The 27500-nt window shown below is 38.2% G+C and overlaps 2 protein-coding genes across 7 annotated transcripts in view; both read left to right on the top strand.

Moving 5' to 3' along the window:
* LOC137982560 (tyrosine-protein kinase receptor Tie-1-like) overlaps positions 1–18582 on the top strand; it is a 44949-nt gene extending 26367 nt beyond the window's left edge. For all 5 annotated transcript variants that reach the window (XM_068829673.1, XM_068829674.1, XM_068829675.1 and 2 more), the window contains 16 exons: positions 159–401; positions 2253–2519; positions 3120–3410; positions 5594–5896; positions 11894–12193; positions 12614–12643; positions 13248–13381; positions 13827–14094; positions 14496–14606; positions 14939–15129; positions 15846–15968; positions 16079–16149; positions 16363–16403; positions 16556–16652; positions 16756–16855; positions 17423–18582. In XM_068829673.1, coding sequence (XP_068685774.1) covers positions 159–401; positions 2253–2519; positions 3120–3410; positions 5594–5896; positions 11894–12193; positions 12614–12643; positions 13248–13381; positions 13827–14094; positions 14496–14606; positions 14939–15129; positions 15846–15968; positions 16079–16149; positions 16363–16403; positions 16556–16652; positions 16756–16855; positions 17423–17491 — 2639 coding nt within the window. In that variant the 3' untranslated portion in view covers positions 17492–18582. The remainder of the gene's footprint in view (positions 1–158; positions 402–2252; positions 2520–3119; positions 3411–5593; positions 5897–11893; positions 12194–12613; positions 12644–13247; positions 13382–13826; positions 14095–14495; positions 14607–14938; positions 15130–15845; positions 15969–16078; positions 16150–16362; positions 16404–16555; positions 16653–16755; positions 16856–17422) is intronic.
* A 2809-nt stretch (positions 18583–21391) lies between these two features.
* The window catches only part of LOC137982571 (neurotrimin-like), a 15351-nt gene continuing 9242 nt past the window's right edge, over positions 21392–27500 (top strand). Inside the window, exon 1 of one of the 2 annotated variants that reach the window (XM_068829692.1) lies at positions 21392–21816. In XM_068829692.1, coding sequence (XP_068685793.1) covers positions 21801–21816 — 16 coding nt within the window. In that variant the 5' untranslated portion in view covers positions 21392–21800. Of the gene's footprint in view, positions 21874–27500 lie in introns of both variants that reach the window. The other variant, XM_068829691.1, reaches the window with a different exon arrangement.

The following is a 27500-nucleotide window of genomic DNA, read 5'->3' as shown; positions in this document are numbered from 1 at the left end:
ATTTGTATTACACTGCACCTATGAACGCATCCCCTTTTGAATTGAAACGCAGGCATTATCCTCTCTATATGTTGCATACAGTGGATCAAGTTTTCGTCCTACTGCCCATGCAGGTTAATTTCTTGTGCTGTTGTTCCTCTCATATTTACTTTATACAGGTCCACCAAACATCACTGATATCTCTGCTGATCAAACTGTTAATGAGGGAAACGACTTGACCCTCAACTGCACAGCAAGTGGTAACCCCGCTCCCAACACCACTTGGATAAAACTTACTGATAACAGTATTGTCACAATGCCACTGACAAACATCAGAAGGACAGATGAAGGGGGATACAGATGCTCTGCTTATAATGGTGTTGGAAACCTAGCTACAAAAGATGTCTTCATCACTGTATACTGTAAGTGCTTAGTATAACCAACATTTACTAATTGTAATTACTGCCATGTTACACAAGATAGATTTTTTTGTCATGGATTGATACTTGCAGCAACACCGGGCTTTGCCTTGTAGGAAAGGTTAAGTGAAGCAGTTTTCTTGAGGAAAGCCGGCCCCGTCTTTGAGTGAACTTGTGGAAATGTTATTTTTTCGATCTCTCTTTAGACAACTGAGTCAGTGTTGTTCCCTCACCTACTTTTCCCAAAGATTGTATGAAAAGATCATATTTTAAATGTGATTTTGAGCAATTAATAGAATGAATGCTGTGCTCGTGTCACAGCTATCAGAAGAAACAGTTTAGGTTCAATTTCGAGAGTGGATTATAAAAATTATGCCCCAGCACTAAAAAGCCCAATCACCACCGTACAAGTGTATTCTTGATTGAACCAAAGAATGGAGGCTGGTTAATGGCTGTAGATAATAACAAATAATGGTTGGAAGTAATATGTTTCTCCCACGTGCAACAAAGATAAGCCCATTGGTGACAATTTTCCCTGTTTGTTACCTTTTAACAAGTGAACAATCGATGCTTTCCACATACCTTATTGTGCATTGAAATTGAACTCTTGCACGTTGCTGTTATGAAGTAAATGTATAAGGGGCTCTTGACTAGTAGCGAACAACTCCAATACAAACCCTAGGAAAGGCATTTTTACGCGATCTATTTTTAGAATGCCTTTTCCGCAAAAAAAAAAAAAACAAACAAACAAAAAAACAAACAAGGCAGTTTTGGTTCATTGGCGCAAGGACGTGAAGTTAGTTTGTTTGTAACAGGCTCCTATGGAAGCCTCGGGAAACTAAGTAAATCGGTCTGTGGAAACGCCGTGACAGGAATATAGGGCTGTTGTTCGCACTTAATCATGGCCTCCTGTATGCGCCTAAGGTTTTTAATTCGCAATGTTGCATGGTTACTATAACTACACAACTTGATCATATGATCTTTCATCAAGGAATAAGGCCAAGTCGCAGGCCATTACTGCAATACCAAGTGTAAGAACCGTGACATTGGTGGTATTGCAGAGATGTATCCAGCTTTTCAAATTTGGGGGTTCCCTGGACCCCTTTATTGAAAAATTTTGGGGTCGATTGCAAAATTTTGAGAGTACAGGTAATTAAAATTCAAGAATTAATATTCGATCTATTGCCTGTTAATTGCTGCTGCAGTACACTTTTAGATTTCTAATTGTTATCCAGAAGATAATGTATAGATCGATACACTGTCTAATAAACCAAGGTGTCTTTCTTTGTACTTTTGCTATCTCATTTTTGTCATGTCCCTTGAGAACACTATAATAATTAACCCGTCACAAGTGGAATCAAAACACAATTATGCAATATGCAAATCACCAATCACGTGAGCGGTATATATATCCAAATTACTACATTCCTTCCCTCTAAATCACATTTATGGGTCCATTGAAAAACTGATAAGTTAATTCAAAGTTCAACTTCAGCAGAAGTACAACATTTTTATTCAATTCTATTTAGGATTCCTTCGTTTAAAAGTGTTTCTTTAGTTTTGACTCCACTCAAAGTTCAGCAAACATAATCTTTTAGATAACCAGGCCCAGCCCATTTCCGCTTTGGGCATGACCTCTTAGGACTGGTCTGAACATATTTCTAAACAGAGACTGCTGATGATGACTTGACTTTTCCCGAAACGGACCTCCCGGCCAATGGATAACATATATTTATGGTGTCCAAATTCAATGCACTGTGATGATTTTTCACCCACTGATTACAACTACTTCATCAGTTTTAAAGTATCTAAAGTTATAGAAAACTCTTGTTAATTCCTTTTTTTTTTCTCCAGATCAACCAAGCATAACCTCGGTAACTCCCTTTACAAAACAGTCTTGGATTGGACAGAACGTTCTACTATCATGTGTGGCAGATGGTTCCCCTACCCCATCGATCACATGGAAAAAACCAGACGGAACTGAGCTAAGAAAAGTTACATCCACAGAGAAAAAGGTGGATACACAGATGAAGGCTGATCAAGATTTTGGAAAGTATACTTGTGAAGCCAGAAACGTAGTTGGTGCTGCTGCTACACGCTTGGTGCAGCTGAACCAAATAAGTAAGCAATTAGAAAAATACACACATTAGGTCACTTAAAGCATTACCAGTATTTTTACGCAATTTAAAATGTGATGCTACTTAACCAGGTAAAAAAAAAGCAATTTTTTTTTGCTTGGTTCACGTTTGTTTGTATTGTTTTTAACCAACTTCCTCTTGCCGCCTTTTTACCAGCTGTTTCATGTTGATTGGACTTAAGCTGACTTCTTTGCTCTGCTGAAAAATGAGTTTTGAGGACTCTCTTCCAAATCACAGTTTCCCCATTGCTAAATTCAAGAAAATCATCGCAATGTATTTTTTTTTTTACCCCAGAAATTAGTCCGCCATAAAATAGGTGCACATGTTTCAGAACACTGGGGTCAGCCATTAGTCGTGCCCTTACTTCTGAAAAGTCTGGGAGTCCATCCATTTAGAGATGATTATGCAGAGGGCAGGAAGAATATGTTGCAGTGGCTAGACTATTCTGCTCTGGAGAATCTTTAAATTCTTATTAACTGTTATTGAATGCAACAAGGAGTTTATTTTCGACAACGCTCTTAGTGTTCTCTATAGGGATATTCTGTTTATTATTAATATTTTTTTTTTTTTTTTTTTGTTAAAGAGGCACCAGGATCTCTAAGCCTCACTACAAATGACAACGATATCCGTGCGTCTTCGTTGGCAATAAAATGGACTGCACCAGTTGATGATGGGGGAAGTGCTATTACAGGGTACAAGTTGATTATACTACATGATGACAATGTCATTCTAAACGAGACCACAAGTGCTAGCTTTAGGCAATACCTTGTTGGCGGTCTCAACAGAAGCACAACTTATACTCTGAGGGTCTCGGCGATAAATAGGGTGTTTGAAGGAGCTGCAATGGAAAAGAAAGCGACAACCAAGCACGAAGGTAATTCCGAAGGACTACTTTGACCAGGTGATTTCATTGCTGAAAGCAAACGAAAGTGGAGAGCATGTTTCAAAATGTGTTGAAACATACAAACAGAGTTTCCTTTTTTGTTTTTTTCGGAAACGTAGAACATAGTGAACAATAGCTACTTAAACACCGCGTTTAACAACAGTTGTTCCTAGTTCCTATCTGTGTACCCAATTAGTTCCTCTACATCCTTTTTGGCTTCATGAAGCAATTACACTATTGGCTTCGTTTGAATGGACTCTGCCCAAGTGAATCTGCTTCAGTCGCTCCAAGATTTTTGTCAGCATGTGCCCAAGTTTTGTTGAACAAATATTGCAAAAATAATAAAACACATTAAATTGCCCTTACAAAACAACACAATACAATACATATTTAATTCACCACTCCCCATAGGGGCTTTTCAAGGTTAAAGACTCTCTGTCGAACGGCATGCTTTGCGCGCGTTTGTTTATGTTTTTATCCTGCTCAATGTAGCCACTCGGGGGAAAATAAACGATAATTGTGTCCTTTCCTAATAGCGAACAAAGAAGACGTTGGCTTGCAGAATAGAGATGAATGTTTCCAATAAACAAAGCAAACCGCTTCTCTAACACTGATCAAAGATAATCGGACAACTCTTCCCCTTATGAGTAAACCTTTGCGCGTGTCTTTCTTTTTTTAGAACGAAACGAGTTCGTCGGCCCTGCACGCACTGTTTAAAAGGGCCAATCAGAATAAAGTCAGTGTATAACGAAGAAAAAAAAGCAAAAACAATGAATGCAAATTGTGCAAATTGATGTAAATGTGAGTCTTCTGCTGAAAGGTTAGATCTGAAAATCGAAAGATACGCACAAAGGTTGACTCAAGGATATGGTGCACATGGAGGCTGGGCTCCTGACAAAGCACTTCTTTGGGGTGCGTTCGATTGACCGTATTCCGGAATAGGAATACATGGAATAGAAGTTTAAAACCCTTCGTTTCTATGAAAATTCACATTAGAATTGACAAACACCTGCTCAAATGGTATATTAAACACATCTTTATTATCCTTGTTGCTGCAAAACACCAGACATACCTTTAAAACTTATCATTCCACGTATTCTTATTCTGGAATAGGGTCAATCGAATGCAGCTTTATTGTATTTGATTCTTCGTTCTTGTAAAAGGGCTACACGTTTGTTTTTATAGCAATATGAAAATGAAATACTATTATTTTGTTTGATACGATACAATTTGTGGCAAATCAGTTATTCATAAAGTCTCTGCTACAACTGTTGCAATCGGGCTTGCTCGTTTTGGTCAATACCAGGAACGTTTGACCCCAACAGAAGCTTTATAAGACACAAAATAATTTCAACCATAGGTGGTCTGATACAATAATATCAAGATTTTCAGGACTGGTTACGTTACGGTATAACTGCTCAGTTGTCCATTGGTGTTTTTCACCGTTGATATGACAAATTCGCGGCCGATACATCCAGACATTCCAGCCCCTTTTGAAGGCCAATAGTGAGTATTTTTAGCGCCCAAGGCGCTCCCACGAGCGCCCTGTAAAGGGAATCTGGGGTAATCCCCCCCACCCGCCCTTCAAGGAAATTCTGCAATTTAGTTTCTATCAAGTGGCACTTTCTGCAATTTGACATCATTCTTCTGGTATTCTATAAGGCACTGGAGTCAATGCAATGCTTGTATGCCATCTTTGGAACTGCATAATGGTGTACGACTGCTAGCCTTATACAAAACGGGGTGTTCAATGGAGAGACTGGGCGAGACATTATAGCACAAGGAAATGCAATACGTAACGTTTTACATTCAGATCGCAAAAAAATGGTTTAGAAAAGCAATTAATTTTTTTCCCTTGTTTTCAGAGTTTCATGATAAATCGGGAGAACCTGGTAATATTTTTAAATATAGTTTTTAAAAGAGTACTAATATATTTACGCTAGGTGAGTTCAGTTCAGCACTTTATTATGTTGATAGATGGTGGTAAACTCTTACGGTCGTGATATTTTCACAGAAATACAAGGCTTATTGCAAGGGAGGTTTCCTTTAGACATTCATCGGCATTCTGTCTTAACATCAACCCGTAATATTCTTATTCTTTAAAGGAATTATGCTTGCCATTGTTTAAGGCTCTTGTGTGTGCGTATGTTTTTAATTTTTGTTTTTTTTTCAAGGAGCCCCAGCCACCGTGGAAATTGTAGGTTTGCCTCCTGAAACAAAGAACGTTAGCGTAATAATAAAGTGGAAGGAACCGGAAAGCAATGGAGCACCCATCACACAGTACACAGTCTATAAACGCATTGTAAATAAAAATAATACAGTAGGAGAGTGGAACAAAATAGGAGTAATCAAGGACCTATCACGACGTCAAGTAATTGTGGAATTAAAGAGGAACAAGGTGTATGAGTTTGCTGTGACTGCCACAAACAAATATGGAGATAGTTTGCACGAGAGAAAAAAACTTGTTGTATTGGGAGGTAGGTAAAAATCGCTCTATATTTGCGCGGTGTTTTTACGTATTGGACCCACCTTTTTTCAAATTAAAGCAAAGTGACTATAGGCTCTTGCATTGCGAAGCTCTTTTGCACTTTTTATGGAGTCAGAAAATGTTAGCCTTTTTGAAACAAAAATGCTCTTAAAGGGATTCACAATTTAGGATTGCCCTCCTAATAATAATAATAATAATAATAATAATAATAATAACATTATTATTATTATTATTATTATTATTATTATTATTATTATTAACACCAGTGACTTGGATCCTGCGTGAGGTAAAGGCATCTTATGACTGGGACTGTAAACAGTACAAGGTCAATCATCTATTGTTTATGGGTTAGGGTTAGGGTTAGGAACCTTATGTGTTCAGCGAGGATATCGGGATGGAATTTAGATTGAAGAAGTGTCATGTGGTGTAATAGTTCTCAAGAGAGGGAATGTGGGGAAGAATAATGGTATAACCCTTCCAGATGGGCACGCAAAGAAACAAATAGACGAGGATGAATGCAGATATTTGGGGATTGTAGAATTAGACAGTGTAAAACAAGGGGACATGAAGATTCAGTGTAAGATGGAATATAAGAGGACACTGATAATTGTGCTGAAGTGAAAATTGAATGGCAAGAGGTCGAGACAAGACATGTTTCGCTTTCGATGTTATGGACATCATCGTCAGTTACAGAATATTTGAAAAACCGTTAGGACTATATAACAACTAGGCGAAACATGCATAATTAATTATGATTAAGTGACAATAATTTTATATTTGAGTGAATGGCAAGAATAAGATCCAAGCAATTAACATGTGGGCTGTGCGGTGAGATATGGAGCTGGTATCATCAAATGGACAGACAATGAGTTGAGAACTCTGGACAGAAATACTAGACAGATCCTGACCATGTATGCAGTAAGAGCATCTCAAGAGTGATGTTGACAGGTTGAATTTGGAGGCGTCAAAGCCACTGATGTCATTGAGTACGAAAAAGGTGTAGAAAGCAAGGAATTCAAGTAGGCGTGGCATGAGGAGAAGTAAAGGAATTGGAAAGGGAAGAATATGTACGGCCAGTATTTGAGAGAAATGCTAGAAACGACAGATGTTGTGGAAACATGGTAATAGTTGAGAAAGGCGGATTTGAAAATGTAGACTGAGGCCCTATTGTGTGCTGCGCATGAGCAAGCTCTTTGGACCAGCAGCGTTAAACATCATAAGACGACGGAGTTCCCCTTGTGTATGTTGTGTGGTGAGAAGGTTAGAATGTCGATCACGTTGTGAGCGGGTGTAAGACGTTAGGTCAGAAGGAATATAAAAGAAGACATGACGATGTTGCGAAGGCGGTCCACTGGAAACTGTGTGAGAAATATGGATTAGAGCGGAGCGAAAAGCGGTATGGGCACACACCCGAGAGTGTAGTGGAGAATGACAGAATCAAGATCTTGTGGGGTGTCAGTATCCAATGTGACCATCTCATTGAAGCAAGAAGGCTTGAAATTGTATACATTGATAAGGAAGACGAGAACCTTTTTGTTGTTGTTCCTATCCCCTGAAGCTGCTGTCCCTCGAAGCTCGATCCGCGAAACTCGATTATCGATCCTCCATTCTCGAAAATTTCGCGGATCGAGGCTCGAGTCGAGTTTCGAGACGTTCGAGGGCTTTCGAGAAATTTTCCAGAGAGTGATCGTAGCCTCTCGAGTGCAGAAAACAAAGACGTTTTCTCTTGATTACAAATGTAATTTTCCACGCGTCTATTCATGTTTATTTTACGGATCTTTCTTACAGTTGGTTTCCATTATTTTTCGCATTCGTCAGAAACTCTTGCAACGCAGGTAGATTTCTTCGTTTAATTCCTTTTGAATTATTTCGCGTACTTAAAAAACAAAAAAAAAAAAGGTAGGGTTATTTCGCGTACTTAAAGAAAAAAAAAAAAGGTAGCGTTGTAAGTTTTGCGATATCAATCGGTCGCTTTGTACCCGCCTTGTTAGCTCTCTGCCGTGTGCGCTACCGGTACGCACACTACTTCAGAATACTCAAAGTTGATGGCACAAGAACCAGTTGGAGATAAACGGTCTTCACGAAATTTAAAATTTTTGTACGGCACAGTATCTTGTAACTTTCCGACCGAAATTTACTTTCAAGTTTCTTTACATTTGGCATGTTCGATTGAGGACGCCGCTGCCGTCAGTTGCTGTTTACCGAAGATCATTTTCAGTGTTATGAAAGTGTTTCCTAGAATTTTTTAGCTTCCGGATGAGGGCTGTTTATCAAAAGTATCCCGGTAATTCAGCAGTTATAAACACTCAAATCAAGAAAGCATGAGCGGTGATTAAAAAAAAAAAGCGCATTCAGTAAAAGGGAGCGTGAAAAATATTTCGATGCTGTATGTTTGCAAATAAGGAGACCGCGTGTCAAAAGCTTTTGTCTAACGCTATTGTTTCGCTGTTGAAAAGTTTTTTTTTCACCTCGAGATCTCTGATCGAGACCTTGGAAAAAAAAATCGAGAATCTCGAGACTGGGTCCTCGACCCTCGATTCTTTAATCTACAAACTCGATCCTCGATTCTCGAAACATCGAGGATCGCCTTGTTAGCCTGCTCTTTAAGAACAAAGGTGGATACAAAAGTAAATAAATGTTGATATAAAGTTTTTAGGAAGAGAAGAAGGAAGTTTTCAGGAAGTGTCGATAGACAATGAAATGTTTTGCCGTCAGCAACGAAATTTGCGACATAAAAACAACATAAATTTTGAGCCGCGAATGTAAAAAGTTACCATCAGCGAATAACATTTTGGGAGATTTTTGCTACGTTCCATTTTTGCTACGTTCTATTGTAGTTTTGGCTGCACAAGTAAATCGCAAAGTCGAAAGTGACGTCGATTTCAGCGGCCGCTATGATCAAGTTATCTAGCGTGTTTACTAACAACTCGCGAAAAAAAGGATACATCTGTGTCAAAATGATGGCAAGACACCGGGTTTTTGTTTTTGTTAGTTTACTTTTTTTCTTTCAAGTCAGTGTTATAAAGTTTGACAAGAAATGTGCAAATTAAACACAATCGCCCAACTCTTGAAGTTGACTATTGTTTCTGCAAAGTCAAAAGTTCACTCTTCTAGACGAGGCTATTTATCACCAGTTAATTCCATCGTTTTGGAGATAGCATCTGCCTTATTGTTCATCAGCGTCACAAATTCTTGCCATTGTTGGAATTCATTTCTTGAAACTCAAGCACGCTTCCAACAGACCTTTTTATTTTCATGAGTTGTGCACGCGCTGCTGGTCTATTGTCACCGCGGACTTACATCTTATACTGTTACAACCCGGTGACATGGTGTGTACTGCACTTACAATGCACTACCACAAAAAGACTGCTCTATTAGAACAGCAAGGATATCGAGAAAGGTGGGTAATGCATTATCTAAGGAAAAGAGATCGTGTGGAACCCTTGGTAATAGGTTATGACCCGTTTCCTCAAATTTTTATAGCGGCAAAAATCAGCCTGTGAAGGTGGAAGTCATATTATTATAGCTCTTCGAATTGTATCTCTTTCATGAAATTGCAGAATAAATTTTTTATCATAATGATAATAATAAACTTAGTAACCGCAGCCTTACAACTTATAATTTAAAATTAATAACTTAAAGAATAATCCAATATATACGCGTATGATTACAATCTGTAGGCATGTGTAGAAAGATAAGTTTTAACCTTAGATTTAGAATGATCAAGAGCTGTACAGTTTCTTAAATCGTCAGGCAGGGCATTTCATAGTTTTGGGGCTATGTAAGAGAAAGCTCTGTAGCCATAGGTCTTATGACGGCACGTGGGCTGTACACGAAACTTCTTACTAGCTCAAAGTAGTAGTCTTTGTGGTACATGGGGATTAAAAGTTCCTTGAAATAGATTGATGTCAAGTCATACAATGATTTAAAAGTCAAAAGCAGAATTTGAATTCAATCCTTGCGGCTACAAGGCGTCATTGTAATTGTTCTAATACAGGTGTAACACGTTCGTATCTACGTGTGCCTGTTAACGAGCGTTCAGCGGAATTTTGTACGTATTGGAGTTTGCTTATCTGATTCTGGTTAAGGCCTGATAATATTAATAGTAGGTTACAATGATCTGACTTAGAAGATATAAAAGCATGTATCAGAATCTCACAATGTTTGAAGGAAATAGATTTTCTTATCTTGGCAATGATGCGCTGGTGGTAAAATGCAGTTTTACTCTTGTTCCTATATTTTTTTGTTCATTGCTAACACTATCAAGACAAAAAAAAAACAATGTTCTTCACCGACTCTGATGGCTGAATTACATTTAATCCAGCAAGGATGGAATCTAGAGCAGGTGATGGGTGGTGGCGGGCATTGGAAATAAGGCCCTCAGTTTTGCAGTTGTCAAGTTTCAACTTGTTGGTATTCATCCATTGAGTGATATCTTGAATGCATAATTATATCAATACGCGATTTGAAATTGGCTAGTTCTCCGGAGTTGTGAGTTGAACGACATATAGATTTGTCCGTCGTCAGCTTAAATATGAAATATCATGTCGTGACACCTAATAATAATAATAATAATAATAATAATAATAATAATAATAATAATAATAATAATAATAATAATAATAATAATAAAAACCTGCTGAGTTAGACACAGTTTCACATGTTACTCGGCTACACTCAAAATGTGCTTTTTTTTAGTATTTCTTGCGATCAACTCTCAATAGGCCTTGTACACGATGACCTCATATGCTCAAAATTCACCACCAAGCCTCGCTTGCACAAAATTATTCACATCATTTGCACATGCAATACTGTTCGCACGTGGGCTTTCTTTACAAGTTTTTTCTCCTTTGGGATTTATTTCAAGTTTTTACCTTTGATTTTCGAATTCGAGGCTTGGTGATGAAATTAGCTAGTTAGACGTCATCAGGCATAAGGGCAATTCAAATTTGGAATGCCAATGAAAAAGCACTTGACGGTGAAACGCAAAGCAACGAAGTACATTGCTATAGGACCAACAAGTTATAAATGAGAATGACATGAAAGAAAAGTGGAACAGAACATTGCAAATCGAGGACCTCGCAAGCTGCCAAGTTGCTTAAATATTGGGCAAAATAGTGTATCTTTTTTTTTTTTTTGTGACTGTCACGTAGCAAGCATTAAGACGAGTTTGCGGAGAGGGAAAGAGTACCAGAAAACTTGTGGTTTTGGAAGATTGGTGACACGGCGCAATGTCTCGGTTTCCCTTACACGCAGCTAGGTTTTAGTCAACCTCTTTCCCAGGGTCTCTCTTCTTTTGTGCCTCCTTGTTCGTTTTCGTTTCTCCTTCTAATGTTTAACAAAGTGATTCCTAAGCTACGTAGCAAGCTTGTACAGCGAGTAGACAATAGTGACTTATTTCTGTATCAACAGCTTCGTGTATTAAAATTGTCGTTGTCAAGATATTTGTGCAAGTGCACGCAGAAAACAGTAGTGTTTAATTTGTAACAAATCGTTAAGTATACCGGGCATGTTTTTAGCGCCAGTAAAAAAAAAAAATACATCAAGCAACCGTAGTGTTTGGTGTATTGTTTTATTACAGTGTATGTTCTATAGAAGCAAATTTAGCTTTTTTTTGTGAACGTCAATCGTCACCCGACATCAAGGGTGTTGTTATCAGTTACAAAAGCTTGAACGCTTTGTGGGAATTCACCTCTTGTGGGAATATAACATCAGCTCTTTCCACCCCTCGATAATCACACCAATATGGAAATTTGATAATCGGGGTTAATAGGGTTACTTACCAACAAGGATACTCAACTTAACATTACCTGGACGTTTGAGGTGCAGGCTACGTCTTGATGCTTGGGTTAATTTTTTTTTTCTTTTCATTTTCATGCTAGTTATGAACAGTTTCTTGAGAATCAGCGTATTCTTCTAAACCAAGAAAAGATTATGCTTATTTGTTTTCCTCCTTTCGGGTAACTTTGTATACTTTAATCGACAGGTGTTCCGGAACCTGTAACTATTGTCAAAGATGAGATAGATAATAACAAAATAACCCTTACTTGGAACAAACCGGAAGAGAATGGAGCGGCCATCACCCAATACACCATCTACAAAAGAATTGCAAGTGACAAGAAGTGGACAAACGTTGGAGAAGTAAAGGACATCTCAAATCGTGTGTTCGTTGTCAAAATGGAAGATAAAAAAAAGCATGAATTGGTTGTTACCGCATCAAACAAATACGGCGAGAGTGTGGTGACTACAGAAAACATCAAGATAGTGGAGATTCCATATGGTGGAGGTCAGTGTAACTGTTGAAATAAACATTTGCTTTTAGCAGTTGTAACTGTATTGAAAAAATCTTTAATTTAAAGTCAAAAAGAGGCATAAGGCGATGACTTTTTGAAGGTGCTCCTCTCCTGAAATTTGCCAGGTAAAACGTAAAGTCAGCTTATTTAACGTTGGTAGTCCCTTCAGCTACGAGGCTGGTATCAATGGAAGTCTCCCTCCCTCTGTTAGTGCTCCATTTAACGGGTGTTCAAAGCTTTAGCTACACGTATCAGGGAAAAGTCCAAACAGACGTTTGAGTCACCGAGGATCGAACTCGGGTTCGCCTCGCCGCACACTAGCCAAGTGTGCTACGCCTGCTCCTCAAAGGAGCACTTGCCGTCCGTTCCGTCAAACACTGAGACTAACTACGATCATGCTCTTTTTCCATTAGCAACTCCAAGGCCTCTGGCAAGTCAGAAAGGTAGGTCTGCTTTTGAGATATAAACCAAAGGTAGATCATTGCTTAATTCCAAGCGTAGGGTTCCTCATTAAACTGGATAGTAAGTGTACGATTCAACTGCGCTTAATAACTCTTATTCATTTAAAGCACAAAATCATCTGATCGTCTTGATAAGTAAAGTAAACATGAACGATGAAAAGCGAACGATTCTCTGAAAAATATATACATACAAATGTTGAGCTAAGGCTAGGTGAAGATTGATCACTGCGAAACAACAGCAGTACTTGCAGGTTATTGTGCATGACTACGATCCAAAACGACTTGACAAAGAAAACATGCATGCTCTTTTTCTTTTACTTTCCTTTAGTTGACTAAAATCACTCTCTCTCACTGCGAAGCGTGAGAAAACGAGCCTTAGGCAGACTATTCAGCGTCTCAACTATGTTCATGTAATCGTCACGAATCTTACTGCAAATTTTTCAAAGAGATTATTTTCCTGTTCTGGGAGCGTACCCGAAATCAAAAAAAAAAAGGGCAAAGAAATAGTTCTGCTAAATACCCATTGCTCTCAGTAGAAACTTCGTGGTCCTGCATTACAAGTGTTTTTGTGCTTTCTTTTTGTTAGGTTCTTGTTCTGTTTTGCATATTTTTTACAACTTATTTATCGTCTTTCTGGTGATCATAATTATTGTTCTCTCCGTGGTGATATGGAAAATGCGCCGTCGTCCTTGTGCAAGATGTGGAGATCTTATTCCGATGGTAAGTTGCCAGAAGAAAAGATGTGTGTAAGATGAACCCTGGATTAACAGAGTTTGATTGTGGGTTCTTCAAAGCCAAAGCATTCAGTCTATTGAAGATCGTTGTAAGCTCTCCAAACTCTCTTTGTAGGCTTAAGGTTGCTCTCCTGTTGTTCCATTATATAGTGTATTTGCTACACATCTCTCTTGAAGTAAATTTATAATTGCGTGGATGCTTGTAGAATTAAGCGGCATGCACTGATGGAAGGCCGCTACACTTACCACTGCCCTAACTGTTCCCCTCCTGGAATACTCGTTACAATGGTTGTCTGTCATTTGAATCATGTTCAAAGCAAATCTTGGGGAGAAGGATGGACGATAATGGAAACAGAGGCTAGCATTGCAGTTGCCCTGAGAGATACAATTAGAGCTTTACTGTCATTTTTTTGTGGATTAATTATCACCAGAATCCAGTTTCTTTGCAAGTTAAAGAAAACTTAGGGCTTCCCAGCGATCTAAATACGAAGGAGTCAGCGAGCTACGCATCTCAAGCTGCAGGAAGTGGATCTTACATGCCACTTCATCCGTCTGGAAGAAGCTGGGAAGTGAGTCAAGAACATGTTCATGTTATCAAAATCATCGGTAAAGGAGCCTTTTCTCAGGTTGCCCAGGCAACAGTGAAAAATGTAAGAGAACATCAGGAGGAAACGACAGTGGCAGTAAAAATGCTGAAAGGTTGGTTTCCGCTTATCCTTGACAGGTGCTTTCACTCATTTGTTTATACTGCTTTTAAAAGCGCACAATGGAAGCAGTAAACTGGCTTAATAAGGTTTATAAAGTCAGCTTGCTTTGAGACATTGATCAAAGGATATCAGCACTATATATGAAAAAGTACATGTCTTTTACTGCTGGCCATGCAGTTTCTCGCTAAATTAATAAAAAAAAATGGCGTTAATAACTACAATCCTTCATAACTTGATCCTCGCGAAACATCATTGTTCTGTTTCACAACTGAATTATTTTGCTCTTAGCTAAAATAATTCAAAGTATTTACACTTCAACGATTATCTGTTGTAGTACTACTTTAGCCATCCCGAGTCAACTGCCATCAAGAAATTCTATTCCTTACTTCCTAGCCAATGCTCCTCCGTCAGATAGAAAGGATCTGTTGTCAGAATTGGAGCTGATGAAAAAAATGAAACCTCATCCTCATGTTATCAAGCTCATCGGATGCGTCACTGAAAGCGGTAAAACTGACGTCTTCATAATTTGTTGTGCTTTTAAATTTGTTTTGTTTTGTTTTGTTTTCTCTCATTTAAGAAATGAATCAAGCCAATTCTGGTGTAGCTCGAGGCGGGCTAGGGATGGAACGTGGTTCAAAGAATAAGCAAAAGTACACTCAAGAATCTTGAGTCAAGTTTATGAAGAAGTTAATTTCTTTTTGCAACAGTTTTATTCTTCATGGTGTAAAATGTGACTAATTTGGATTGGAAATTCTGTTAAGAGAGTGTTGAAAGAAGCTAGTAATTCCTAGGATGAATATGAACACACCATATTTCAGGAACCTTGTTTTCCACAGAACCACTGATGGTCTTGATCGAGTATGTTCCATTTGGAGACCTCTTGGGATACCTAAGAAAGAGCCGGGGACTAAACGACACTTACTATAAGAACCCGGATGTACAACCGGAGACCAATCTGACTTCGGATCAGCTGATAAAATTCGCTTGGCAGGTTGCTGATGGGATGTGTTACTTGAGTTCGAAAAAGGTTTGCTCACCAAGGGAAGATCGCCATCAGTCCGCATCCATAAATAGGAAATAAATGTTTAGAATACCATGAAAATACATTTGCAGGATATTCATTCTTACATTGATACTGTAAGTGAAACGGAACTGCAACCAGGCTGACAATGAGACATATAACTGAGCTATGGAAGTCCAGTTTAGTTTAGACAGCTGTGAATGTAACTTAAGAGGTTACAGGTCTTTGAATTGCATCCTTTTATGCTGCCTTCATGATTCTCCAATTCAGAGTAGCATCAAACTATGGCTGTTGTGAAACATGTCCGTGCACGTAAATTAACACGAATTTAATTGAAAAGTATGTTTCGGTGGGTTATTAAAGCTAAAGTTTTCCCTTCGGACGCCAGGGGTGCAATTTCTACTCTTATTATTTACTAGTGGATTTTTCTTCGGTCTTAAAATAGAACAACTCGATTCTCTCCTACCGGTTAGCGTTTTCTAATGTCGTGTGTGATTAAAAATCTTTCTTCTATTCGCTGTTGATTGATGAGACCGCATTACAGGACTCAAACTATGGTCAATTCTTAGAAATTGTAGATTCATATGGATGTGTTCCCTCGATAATGAGGCCCACTTAGAATACTTTGACATTTTCTGAAGATGGGACGCTTCTGATAGAGTTAATTTTGTCGTTAAATTTACTACTCTTCTTAATACATATTCATACTCAATTTCTGTTAGATTGTCCATCGCGACTTGGCGGCGAGAAATGTTCTTGTTGGTGAAGGAGAGAGATGCAAGGTGACAGATTTTGGGATGGCCAGGAATGTGGGCCAGGACGATATTTATACCAAAAAGAGTCGGGTAAAGCTACAACTAAACTTCGCTTTGCGAAAATGCTTTATTTGCTACGATCAAGTACTAGATGTATTCGTTTTTTTCTAAGAGTATTCTGTAATTGTCTTCGTACATAGGGTCGTTTACCTGTTAAGTGGACTGCATATGAGGCCTTGCTTTACGGAGTGTACACAACACAAAGTGATGTGTAAGTATATCCGTGTCAGTAAAACGTTTAAATTATTTTCCTTTTGGAAGTGATTGTTGTCCATTTCCATTTCATTTTGCAGCAGACCTAAATATCTTCCTCCTAAGAGTTGTTGTTACTTCTTTCTCTAATGATTGTTCCGTTTTTGAAATGCATGCTTCCTTACTTCCAGTCTCATTTCCTGCATCTTATTTTTCTCACTCCTTTTTGCAGGTGGAGTTATGGAATCCTTCTCTATGAAGTTCTAACAATTGGTACGCTTCAATTTAGAAACGATTTGACCTAATTACAAAAATGTGCACACTTATAACTGAAAATAGTTCTGCAATCAGTATCGCTTACTTAACTGGGCAAATTTCACGTTTTCGTATCAAGTGTTATTGAGACTGGATCTTTATACCCATAGGTGGATCACCATACCCGGACACAAACGCCAGGCTTATTGCGAATAAACTTCAACAAGGATACAGAATGCCAAAGCCAAGACATGTGGACAGCAAACTGTAAAATACTTACTTCTCAATTGTGATATTGAGTAATAAGTAGACTAGTTAATGCTTGCATAAACAACCTCCCAATAGTGAAGTAAGAACCTTTTAATTTTAGGTATGAAATCATGATGAGGTGTTGGGAAGAAGACCCAAGTGATCGACCGACATTTGAAAAGCTGAGGAGAACAATGAAGGATATGGAGAGGAATCACAAGGTAAAGAAATCAAGCGAAAATTTGGGGAAAGGAAAGGAAAGGAAATAAAAGAAACTTTATTTAAGTGTCTAGTCTTCTATTGCATTATATTATTAATTGAGGACACTGTAAACTGAAATGAGCAAATTAACCAACTCAAACCAAACGTTGGTTTTTTAAGGAGAGGGGAAAACGGTATTACCAGGAGGAAAACATTTCGAAGATGAGTAAAACCAATAAACTAAACCCACATATGACGCCAGTCTGGGAATTAAACCCAGGCCACACTGGTGGGAAACAAGTGCTCTCACCACTACGCCAGCGGTGGGATTGATGAAGGGGGTTTCTCCTGACGTTCTGGTCTTCACGAAAACTTGATTAATTCAAACCTACCTGCGCCGAAGAGCCTAGTCTTCCACTGTCATCTATGTTCCATTTTTAATCCTTTTATTCTCACAACCACTTGTTAATTACCGTATTCCCTCGTTCTCGGCCTTCTTCAATGTTTAAATCAACTAGGGTATGAACTTCTTGGCTTAAACAATTAAGTAAAACTGAGCTTAACACATTCCAAATTTTCTTTTGCAGACATATGTAAACCTCAGTCAGTACGACACAAGAATGTACGCCAATGTCACTGATCTGACAGCCGAGTAGAATTTTTTTTACATTTATTTTTATTATTAGTATTTTTTTATTCCTCCAAACCCTAACTGATACATAATTAAGTAGACAAAGCGTCAAAAAAAGTAATAAACGCACGATAAAAAATTACAACACTTAAATTAATTTACATAGTATAGTGGAAGGAAAGAAGAGCGTCACTTCTACAACTATTGCTGTACCCCTTAAAGTTACGCATAACAAAATACGACATTTTCAATAAAAAAGTGAAGGAAAATAGATGATGAAATAGCTCAGTAAGTTATGAAAAAGATAATGTTTCATTAGTATTGAGCAAGGAACCAGTGAGATAGCTTGTCCCTGATGAATTGCGGAATATTATTCCAAAAAGACACTTCCAAAAATGCTGGGGCAAAATCTCCTAAGATTAGTTCGAAATGAGGGTATGAAAACTTGATTGGATGATGCACTGAGGGTATTGTAATTATGTAGCGCAGATACTAATGAAACAGGTATATTATGAAACTTTTCATGGTAGAAATAATCAGAAAAAAAGCAAACATGCATGTGTTCAGTTTAACAAAGTAGATGAAGTTAGACAAGCTCAGTATGGTTGGAACATTAAAGAATTAAGATCTCACAGCCAATGGGCTGTTAGTTGATTAAGCACCGTTTAATTGCTAGATAGCTGACATTATATAGGTTTTCTTTAGTTGTTTTAATTAAGAATGGATTTTTAGGTTTTTCACAATCTAGTCAGATGAGAGACGCTGCTCGCAGACTGGTAAATTTGAATGCTTTCTCTCCTGGTATAAGAGAACCTAGCGAGTTTAAGAATTTACGAAATTAATGTCCTCGTGGCTTAAGTTAAGGGACACGTTATTTCGTGTTGTAAAGTCTGTATTTACTCTTATGACAGTAAATTGAAACATATCGTGTTTCTACTATTTTTTTGGTAACATGGTTCTTAAGAGGCTTTGTTTTATAAACATATGCTTCAACAGTTCTTCCCTTTCATGTTTACGAGTTGAAATAAAATATTCTGAACGATTGATTGAAGTTAAAGAACCTTACTCATCCACTTTACATTGCGCGCCCACATTACTTCAGTCGCCATTTTTAGGGCGCCCAAAACCCTGAACGCTGTGACTGTATAAAGTAATCGGTGTCCATCGGACATCAAATGGGCTTTATAATTCTGTTTTCCATTGAAAAATAAGCTCTGTTTATTAGAATTTGAGTTTCTAATATTATTTATGCAGTTTATGTATGACTTGCTCTTCGCAACATGTACATGTTATCGAGTGGAAACGGAATGGTTAGTAAAGCATCTGCTCTTGGAATGGAAGCGCAGAGAACCAAAATTGGGAATTCCACGATTAACGACTGGAGCGATCAGAATTAGTGTATTATCATTTCGAGAAAATGAAGAAATAAGTTCTTGGACTACATTGTAAGGAATCACAAACATCCCCATCGTTGTGCGTGTCTTCCGCTCAGGTTGCCGGCACTGAACAAAAAGGCAAGACAAGTCGTCGGCAATCATCATGTTGAATACTGATCTCCATCAAAATCAGTAAAAAGCCTTTATCCATTGCTGTTCATTTCATTTTCTCGCTGATAATAAAACTGCGTTTTGTGGAAGCAACCTTGTGTGTGACTCTGGAAAAGTTGAAAACTAGAGGTCACAAGGTCAGCTTGTGTTTATTTACAGGAAGACGAAATTGTTGTTGGATTAAACACCCGTTTGAAGACTAGGTAAACTTGAAAAGGAATAAATTCTAGGAACCTAAAGTAAGAGCATTTTATCTAATGCTACAACTAAGTATTTCGCGCGTCACAGTGAAACCTTCTTTAATTTACTTTATACTCGCTTATCGCTAACCCCGTGCATTAAGCTTGTTTACCAAGTACTTTGCTAGCAGCGAATTTACCTATCCCGCCTTGCTGTTTCCATTGCTGCGAGCTGTTTGGATGCAAAATAAATATGAGTTGCTTGCTTATTAACTAAGGTCCAGTTAAAAGTCAAAACAGTTCCCATGCGTAGAAATTTTATTTCCCTCTTGAATTCACTGCAGAGTTAGCTCCACGTTTCTTAGAAAGGCGCTTGAAATGAAGGTATTCTGCTGTTTTTCTGATCGAAATCCATCTAATTTCACAGAATAATCCTCCTCGAGGATATTTGAAGTGTTTTCTATTTCCAAATTTGTTCTAATTATCCTCTCGAGTGCAAAGATAACTCATCGATACTTGCCTATATATTGAAGTAGACGCTCCAAATACCCGGATAACAACAACATCAACAAAGTGTGCGATGTAAAGTGGGTGAGTAAGGTTCTTTAAGATCAGTATGTGTTTAGCATAGCAATCTAGAGGTCGATGGAGGCTAGCTTCAGAAAAATCAGCTACAATTACCTCGAAATTACCAACTGAAAGGAAAAGGTTTTCGAGAAATGGAATTTAAAAATCACTATTTATGTGTTGTCGGTCAAATCCGGGCTCAGGTTGAAACCGTTTTTACTTAGGTTAAATTCGTGATCCTCATTTTCTGCACTTCCCAGAAGTTAATAGAAAAACAAGAAACGAAAAAGCCAGCAAATCCTGGAGAATATTGGATATATGGACTGAGAGTAACGCCATAACTCAAAACCCTGTAGGGAAAAAGGTCTTTCGCAAGCATCGAAATCGTGTCTCAGATGTTCTCTTCACAAGCACAAATAAAGACAAGAGACGTTTATACGGAATATCTACATTTCGACCGACTTGTCGGTCTTCCTCAAGGTGAATGAAGAAAAAATCGCTACAAACAAATTTCTTCTACACAAATGAAATACAAAAGTGCGCGCTACGTCTATAACCGCAAATATCTGTAAGGGTTGCGTTAAGTAGCCTTAACTTGCCTGATATTTTAGGCATTTCAATGTTTTGCTTAAGTCGTCTTAATTCGCTTTAAGCCGCCTAACGTTACGGCGAGAGTAGGCCTAAATGAGTACTGCTTCATGATAAATTTCCTCCAAATAGTAAGTAAACATTCTTTAAATTAAGGTATGAAATCATGATGAAGTGTTACGAAAAACTGAGATCCAAGTGATTGACCTACATTTGAAAAGCTGAGGAGGACAATGAAGGATATAGAAAGGAATCAAAAGGTAAAGAAATCAAGTTAAGATTTTGGGGATTAATGAAGTAGTATGCTGCTGACGTACTTGCCTGCAAAGCACACTTAATTTAACCTACCTGCGACGAAGAACAAAGCATGTCTTGCTCTTTTATGTTCCTTTTTGAATCGTATTACTCCCACAGCCACTTGCGAATTGCTATATTCGCTCGTTCTTGGATTTCTTCAGTGTTCGAAATAGTTTGAATGCACTATGGTATGAGGTGGTTGGCTCACTTAATCAAGTAACCTAAACAAAGGTCTTTCTTTTGCAGACGTATGTAAACCTCAGTCAGTACGACACAACAATGTATGCCAATGTCACTGATCTGACTGACGAGTAGATGAATTAGAAGATCTTAGTATGGTTGGACTATTAAAGAATTAGGATTAAACAGCCAATCACTTTGCCTTTAGTTGGTTTAAGAAGTGGTTTATAGATTATTCACGTTCGAGTCAGTAGATTGTAGATGCTTTTCCTCGAGGTATGAGAGAACCAAGCTACACTATCACATTCAAGAATCTGCTTAATAAATCGTTCTCGTGGCTTAAAAGCCCACGTTCACCCTACAAGTATTGCGTGCCGAAGAACATTTTTTATATATGAAAATCCCTGCATAAATAATAGTAGAAACTCAAATTCTAATAAACATAGCTTATTTTTCAATGGAAAACAGACTTATAAAGCCCATTTGATGTCCGATGGACACTAATTACTTTATACAGTCACAGCATCCGGGTTTTTTTTTTTTTTTTTTTTGGGGGGGGGGGGGGGTTTTTACGGGAGGCGGGAGATAAAAGGGCGGGAAGCGGGAGAGAAAAGTAAAAGGCTACTTCATGTCATTTCTTAAAGCGTTACAGTACCTTTGAAAAATAAGAGCGCAAAGTAATATGCAAATTCAAACCACTGAAAATTTACACGTAATTTAAAATTGGTGCTCTTAATTTTCATTTTCGGTATGGTAAGCGAGTAAAACAAAACTAACCACAAACGATCTGTTTAGTCCTTGTAATTGTCCACCTACTTCTGAGTTGTCTATTCCGGATAATCTTCAGGTCGATTCATTTTATTGCGTGACGCCATTAGAAAGGTCAAATTGAATCTTTCAGTGGTTAAGGAATGCAGAGTACGAATTTTCGCTTTCAGCGTAACCAAATCGCGACAGTCTGCATCATTTCCCTTTGATGAAAGAAGTAACAAGTAAGATGACCGGATGGTGTGTTTTCTATTTGTTTCTTTCTGTCGTTGAAGTATCAGGTAGGCCATTGAAGCGAATTTTACAACTGAATATGCGTTTTGTAATTATGATCTATGATCAGGCATGAAAGTGCTATGGCTTCAAAATATTTACGCCTGTGCTTTGCCCTTGATAAGAAACTTTAATGATTTATCGCTTTATTTCGATTCCTTTTTATCGAAGTTAAGTTATTATGGCATCAATGATCGCCGTAGAAAACCGTATTAACGTTAAAGCGTACGTTCACTTGGATGATGTTCTTGGATTATCCATGAGAATTGACGACAATAAATAGCAAAAGATATCAAAAATTCAATTACTATAGGTAGTGTCTTAATATTCCAAATCTTAATGCAAAGACCAAACACCGAAGATCGCCCTTGTAAGCGGCTATTAATCAATTTAAAGTTACCGTGTACCTTCACGGGGTTGAGACTAATTTGCAAAACTACAGACCGCGGAACCGCGGACCTGTGGAACCTAGAGAAATGCCGGACTGTTTTTATTGAAACCCCAATGATAAAAACGATGCCATTTACATTAGTATTTGCTAAATATCGACTGCACCCGCTGATTATCGCGTTCCAGGTGCTATTTCTATCTGTTATCTGCGTATTTGCACCATCTGATTCACGTTAGCCGATTAACTGGTGGATTGCGTGACAAGTCACAAGCTACCAACCATTTCAAGACCTCAAAAAAACAATCGTGCTTGGTTTGAGGATTTTTAATTGTTTTTTGTCGCGACATGCAGGTCGCGTGATGGTATTTTTTGCCTGTCAGTTGTCATTTTGGTTTTATAGCTTTAGTTTAGCGCATGTTTTAGTACCTATTCACAGTTGTTAAGGTAGTGAGCAATGTCAGTCTTGTATGTTTCCAGTTTTCCTAATCTTTCTCGTGTCATTACTTGAGTCTGTTTAAATTTATTTTCGAATTTACTGGTGAGATTGACTTCGGCTGGTCATCGCCTCACCTTTTATGCTTGTATTATTTTCTTTATTTTTACGGCTTCTGTTTAACTTCAGGATTTTCTCGATCTCTTGTGGTAACAAGGAGAATTTGGTGCGTGATGCGTTGGTGGTGGGATGGTTTCCTTGATCTTGGCCTAGGCCTTGCACATAAATACACTTGCATCTTGAGCGTGTATGCTACATTTATTTCTCGACGAGAAGAATCAAATAAAATAAATTTCTCAAAATATCAACTTTTCCACAAAGAGAAAAACATGTAACCGAAGCAACGATACGTTCCTTTTTCCATTCTTGTTTGCGGCATGGTAAGTCTTTCATCGGAATACCTTCGTAACAACAATAACAACGACAACAAAAACAAGCCACCGGAAGCAGGGAATTGATCACAAGGTCATTATTGTTGTGAGTTAATATGCAATCCACCAGTTAATCGGCTAACTTGAATCAGGTGGTGCAAATACGAAGATAAGAGCTAGAAATGCCACCTGGAACAAGATAATTAGGGAGTACAGTCGATCTCTCATAAATACTAATGTAAATCTTATCGTTTTTATCATAGGGTTTCAATAAAAACAGTCATTTCTCTAGGTTCCGCAGGTTCCGTAGTCTTAAGTTCCTCAAATTCATCTCACCTCCTTCAGGTGTGTTTTTATTGAAACGAATGTAGTGCTCTCCAATTACAGCGCAGATATCCAATTCCCTATATCAAAAATGGCCACTAAAATGTTTCATTTATAATTAAAAAGAAAGCTTTCTTGAATTTTCTCTTGAGGTTGAAACGCGAGGGTACAAATTGCATTTCCCGAGTTTCAAATCAGTGGGAATTTCATGTTTCAGGAATTTATTTCTTTCAGTATGTCACCTAGAAACGTAACAAGAATTGTGTCGGGTTTTCCTTGATTCGATTACACTCAAAAGTCACAGGAGATCACTGTCGAAAGCGCGAACCAAAAAAACCCTCGCAGAAAAGGCTCTCACGGAGAAGAAAAAAATGAATTTTAAAATCCCCCAACACTGCTTTGTAAGAAATAGATTTATCTCCGCTGTAGCTGCTCTCAAATTTGATTGCAATCACGCTAAACGTCTTTGAGTTGTAATGTTTTATGCTGTTATCGTCAAGGCAAAATTAATGTCTAGGAAAACAGCTCCTAGAGAAAAACCTTATCAAACGAAAAGTAATTCTGCCCTCCAACACATTTCCCAATAATTGGCCAAACAGAGGATGCTACTTTTTGTGGCGTCCGCTTTCCATGTATGAAAGCAAAGCCATATAGTCATCGCTATGAGTGTAACCGATTTTGATCCGATTGCTACGAATTTCATTCAGAATTAGCACAGTCACACGATCGCTTCGAAAAAGCTACGAGTTTTACCATTGCTCACAAGTTCCCAAGCTAAGTAAGCTACGTCGTTTGCAGAAGAGAAGTTCAACTTTTTTTTTTTTTTTTTTTTTTACAATGAGTTTAGGGACGGTTTCTTGTTTATAAGGATGACCAGGTCAGGGAAAAAAATAATAACCCTCCCTCTGCTAAAAGAACTTCACTGGTTACCTGTTTATTTCCGTGTCCAGTTTAAGATTTTGACTATTGTTTACAAGGCCTTCAGGGACTAGCACCCTCTTGCCTTGCTGATCAGGCCCACTTGCTTTATTCGGCTTCAGTGATGTTAATTGCTTGATTACTCCTGGGAGGGTCGCGATTGGGGAGCCAATGGTTGGTTTGGGAGAATGGCCAACAGTAGGTATAATAGGAAGATCTTCTTTAGTATAAACGTCGGAGAAGTGCTTGTTTAAGAGATCCGATTTCATCTCACTGTCGCTAATGATCTGACCGTTAATTTTAAAGTCAGCTACAGCAGGATCATTTTTTTTTTGAGATGTTTAATAAACGACCAAAGGCGCCTTGGGTTTTCTTTATTTGAGTCACCGAGGTAATCAGAGACATATTTCTCTCTTGCAGACTTGAGGTTCTTGTTTAGGCGTTTTCCAGCATCACTGAACTCACTCCAATGTGAAATATTTCGTGATCGTTTAGCTTTAGTGTAAAGACGTTGCTTCATTAGCTCTTGACTGTCTTCTTAAGGAGCGACTGAACCAGGGAAGATTATAACGCAACATAGTCATCTTGTGAGGTACACGTGCATTCATTGTACTGCGAATACTACGCTCAAAGGTGTCCCACATTTCGTCAACCGAGAGCTCCTTCGAGTTTGCCGTAAATAAAATTCCGTATAACATTTCTTTAATAAGACTGCGATTTGCCTTTCTTTTGATGTAGACATTGCGCTTTACGTTCTTCATCTTACGACATGATATTTTAACAGAGAACAAAACCATGTCGTGGTCACTTGTTCCGGGAACAACTTCAATACCGCTCATAATTCCAGCATTAATAGTAAAAACTAGATCCAAAGTGGTCTGCGTGTTGCCTTGGCGTCTTGTGGGAGACTCGACAAGTTGTTTTAAGTCATGTTCGTCAATCATTTTGAGAAGTCTTTCACAAGGCAATGTCAGGTAGGTGGAAGAATCCAAGTTAGGCCAGTTCATATCCGGAGCATTAAAATCTCCAGAAAGGATCACACCATTTTTTGGTAGAGTATTTCCCATCTTGAATAAGAATGACTGGAGGGCTTTCATAATCAGTTGCTTTAGAATGATAAAAGGGCCTGAAAAAGATCGATTTAGGGTTTGAGCCAGCTAGCTATAGCTGGCATTGTGTCCAGATAATTTCACAGTCAGAGTCAAAATCCGGGCGATGCAAAACAATTGTCATTGAATTATTTGCTTTCGAACTTCATTGTCGAGCGACCAAACCGCAACCGCCATAATGTATTTATCCTTTTACAGATCGATAACAACAACGACACCGACAGAGAGTGGTCCGCATGTGACCGATCATAACAACATCTTGTAGGGAAATCGTGTATGAACGAATTAGCTTTTGTAAAAAAATGCCTTCAAAAAGGCACTGGATCAGCAAATCAGCCTGCAAAAGAAACCATAACATGTCTTATATTATGTTTTAAAGACAATTGAGACACTTACCATCGTCTTTCTCCATTTTTTCTTCTCTGATGTGGGAAAGTGCGCTTGCAAATTTTTGGCACAATCCAAGAGGTACAAAAACGGAAGCGGGGGAACATATCACCCAAGGGTGAACTCTTTTCTGTAACACATTTTTGCACCTTTTGTCGCGAGGATATGTAAAAATAACCTCTGAAGTTATGTTAGCCCACTCAGACTACTCACGGGATAAAAATTTAATATTTATATCCTTTCTTAACCAGACTTTTCTCTCACCCCGCGTTTTAGAATATTCCGTATATTCCGTGTTTTAGAATGTTCCGTATATTCCGTGTTTCAAAATACTCCATATTTTCCGTGTTTTAGAATATTCCATATATTCCGTCTTTTAGAATTTTCCGTGTTTTCTGCAATTCCGCCATTCCGTCGAATAGGGCCACCCCACCCCCGCACTTGATGTGCACGCTTGTGGGTAATCCTCCCCTTCATCCTCCTCCGATGCAATGGGTTCTTCCCCTAGAGGATGCGTCAGCTTGAACTGAAAAGGCTTCACTCTGCTCATAATAGAATAAATACCTCGATAAATGCCACAAGATTGCAACCTTGGTATGTTTACTTGTCCCTGATCTTCCCCATATCATACGTCACAATTCTATATCGGGGGTTTTCATCTGACGTCACGGCGGCCATGTTGGTATACAGAACAATGCTGTAAAATGTCTTTTGGGAATTTGACTCTATTATTATGAAAACCTTGTGGAACCATTTTCTATGGCCGTCTCATCAAGAGGATGAAAACCAAGGTTTAGAAACTGCTGACCCATAATTGACGCCCACGGTTCCAGCGGCGAAAAAGGGCGACAATGGCAACTTGAAACTCGTACTTCTGTTAAGCATTTGGTACAAATAACGTTATGAATACTGTTCTTTACTACGTAGTCTTCCATACGAAGTTAAGTTAATTTTTGGCTTTAGGTTAGCGCCAGCTTGAAAGGCCTTGCTACTTTGGTCACCGCACTCTCTTGTAACCCATAACCCATATTTATAGTTTACTTGCATCTTTGTAAACATTACTTTAATAGACGAGTTCACGCTGTTGATTGGATCATGGGTAATCAGGGAATGGCGAATGGAATGGGAATGACATGGCGGGGAATCCAAAGGTTTGTATGGAAATTCAAAGCAAAATATACTGTAAATGACTCTACTTTATAGACTTTCGCCTTCATAAACCAAACAAATAAGTTCATGTTCACAACTGAGATGAACTAGGCTTGGTATCCGTTCTTTGGAAGTTCTAAATATTGCTCTTTTTGTCTTCATACATTCTCTGTAATTTCGTGCCTTTGGAATTACAGGAAATGTATGGCAGAAACTCGTTAATAAAATAATTTCCACAATAGCCATTCTCTCCAAATTTATTCTGCCGCACCTTTAAGCGCATATCTTCTGTTTTGGAAAATAAAAAAAAAACCCAAACTTGCATATCACGAATACTTCTCATCGTTTTGAACTTCCTTATAAACCTTTGAATTTCTCTCCATCTCGCCCTGATTACCCATGATGCACTCAAGATCCTGAACTCGTCTATTCTGTACTTATATGTATATTATTTTCTTTACAAATAGTGTGAAGCAAAATAACCCTGAACCTA

This window comes from Montipora foliosa, chromosome 13 (genome assembly GCF_036669935.1).
Source record: "Montipora foliosa isolate CH-2021 chromosome 13, ASM3666993v2, whole genome shotgun sequence".
In the NCBI taxonomy this organism is placed as follows: domain Eukaryota; kingdom Metazoa; phylum Cnidaria; class Anthozoa; order Scleractinia; family Acroporidae; genus Montipora; species Montipora foliosa.
Note: the sequence above shows the minus strand (reverse complement) of the source record. Positions and strands in the feature narration are given on the sequence as shown.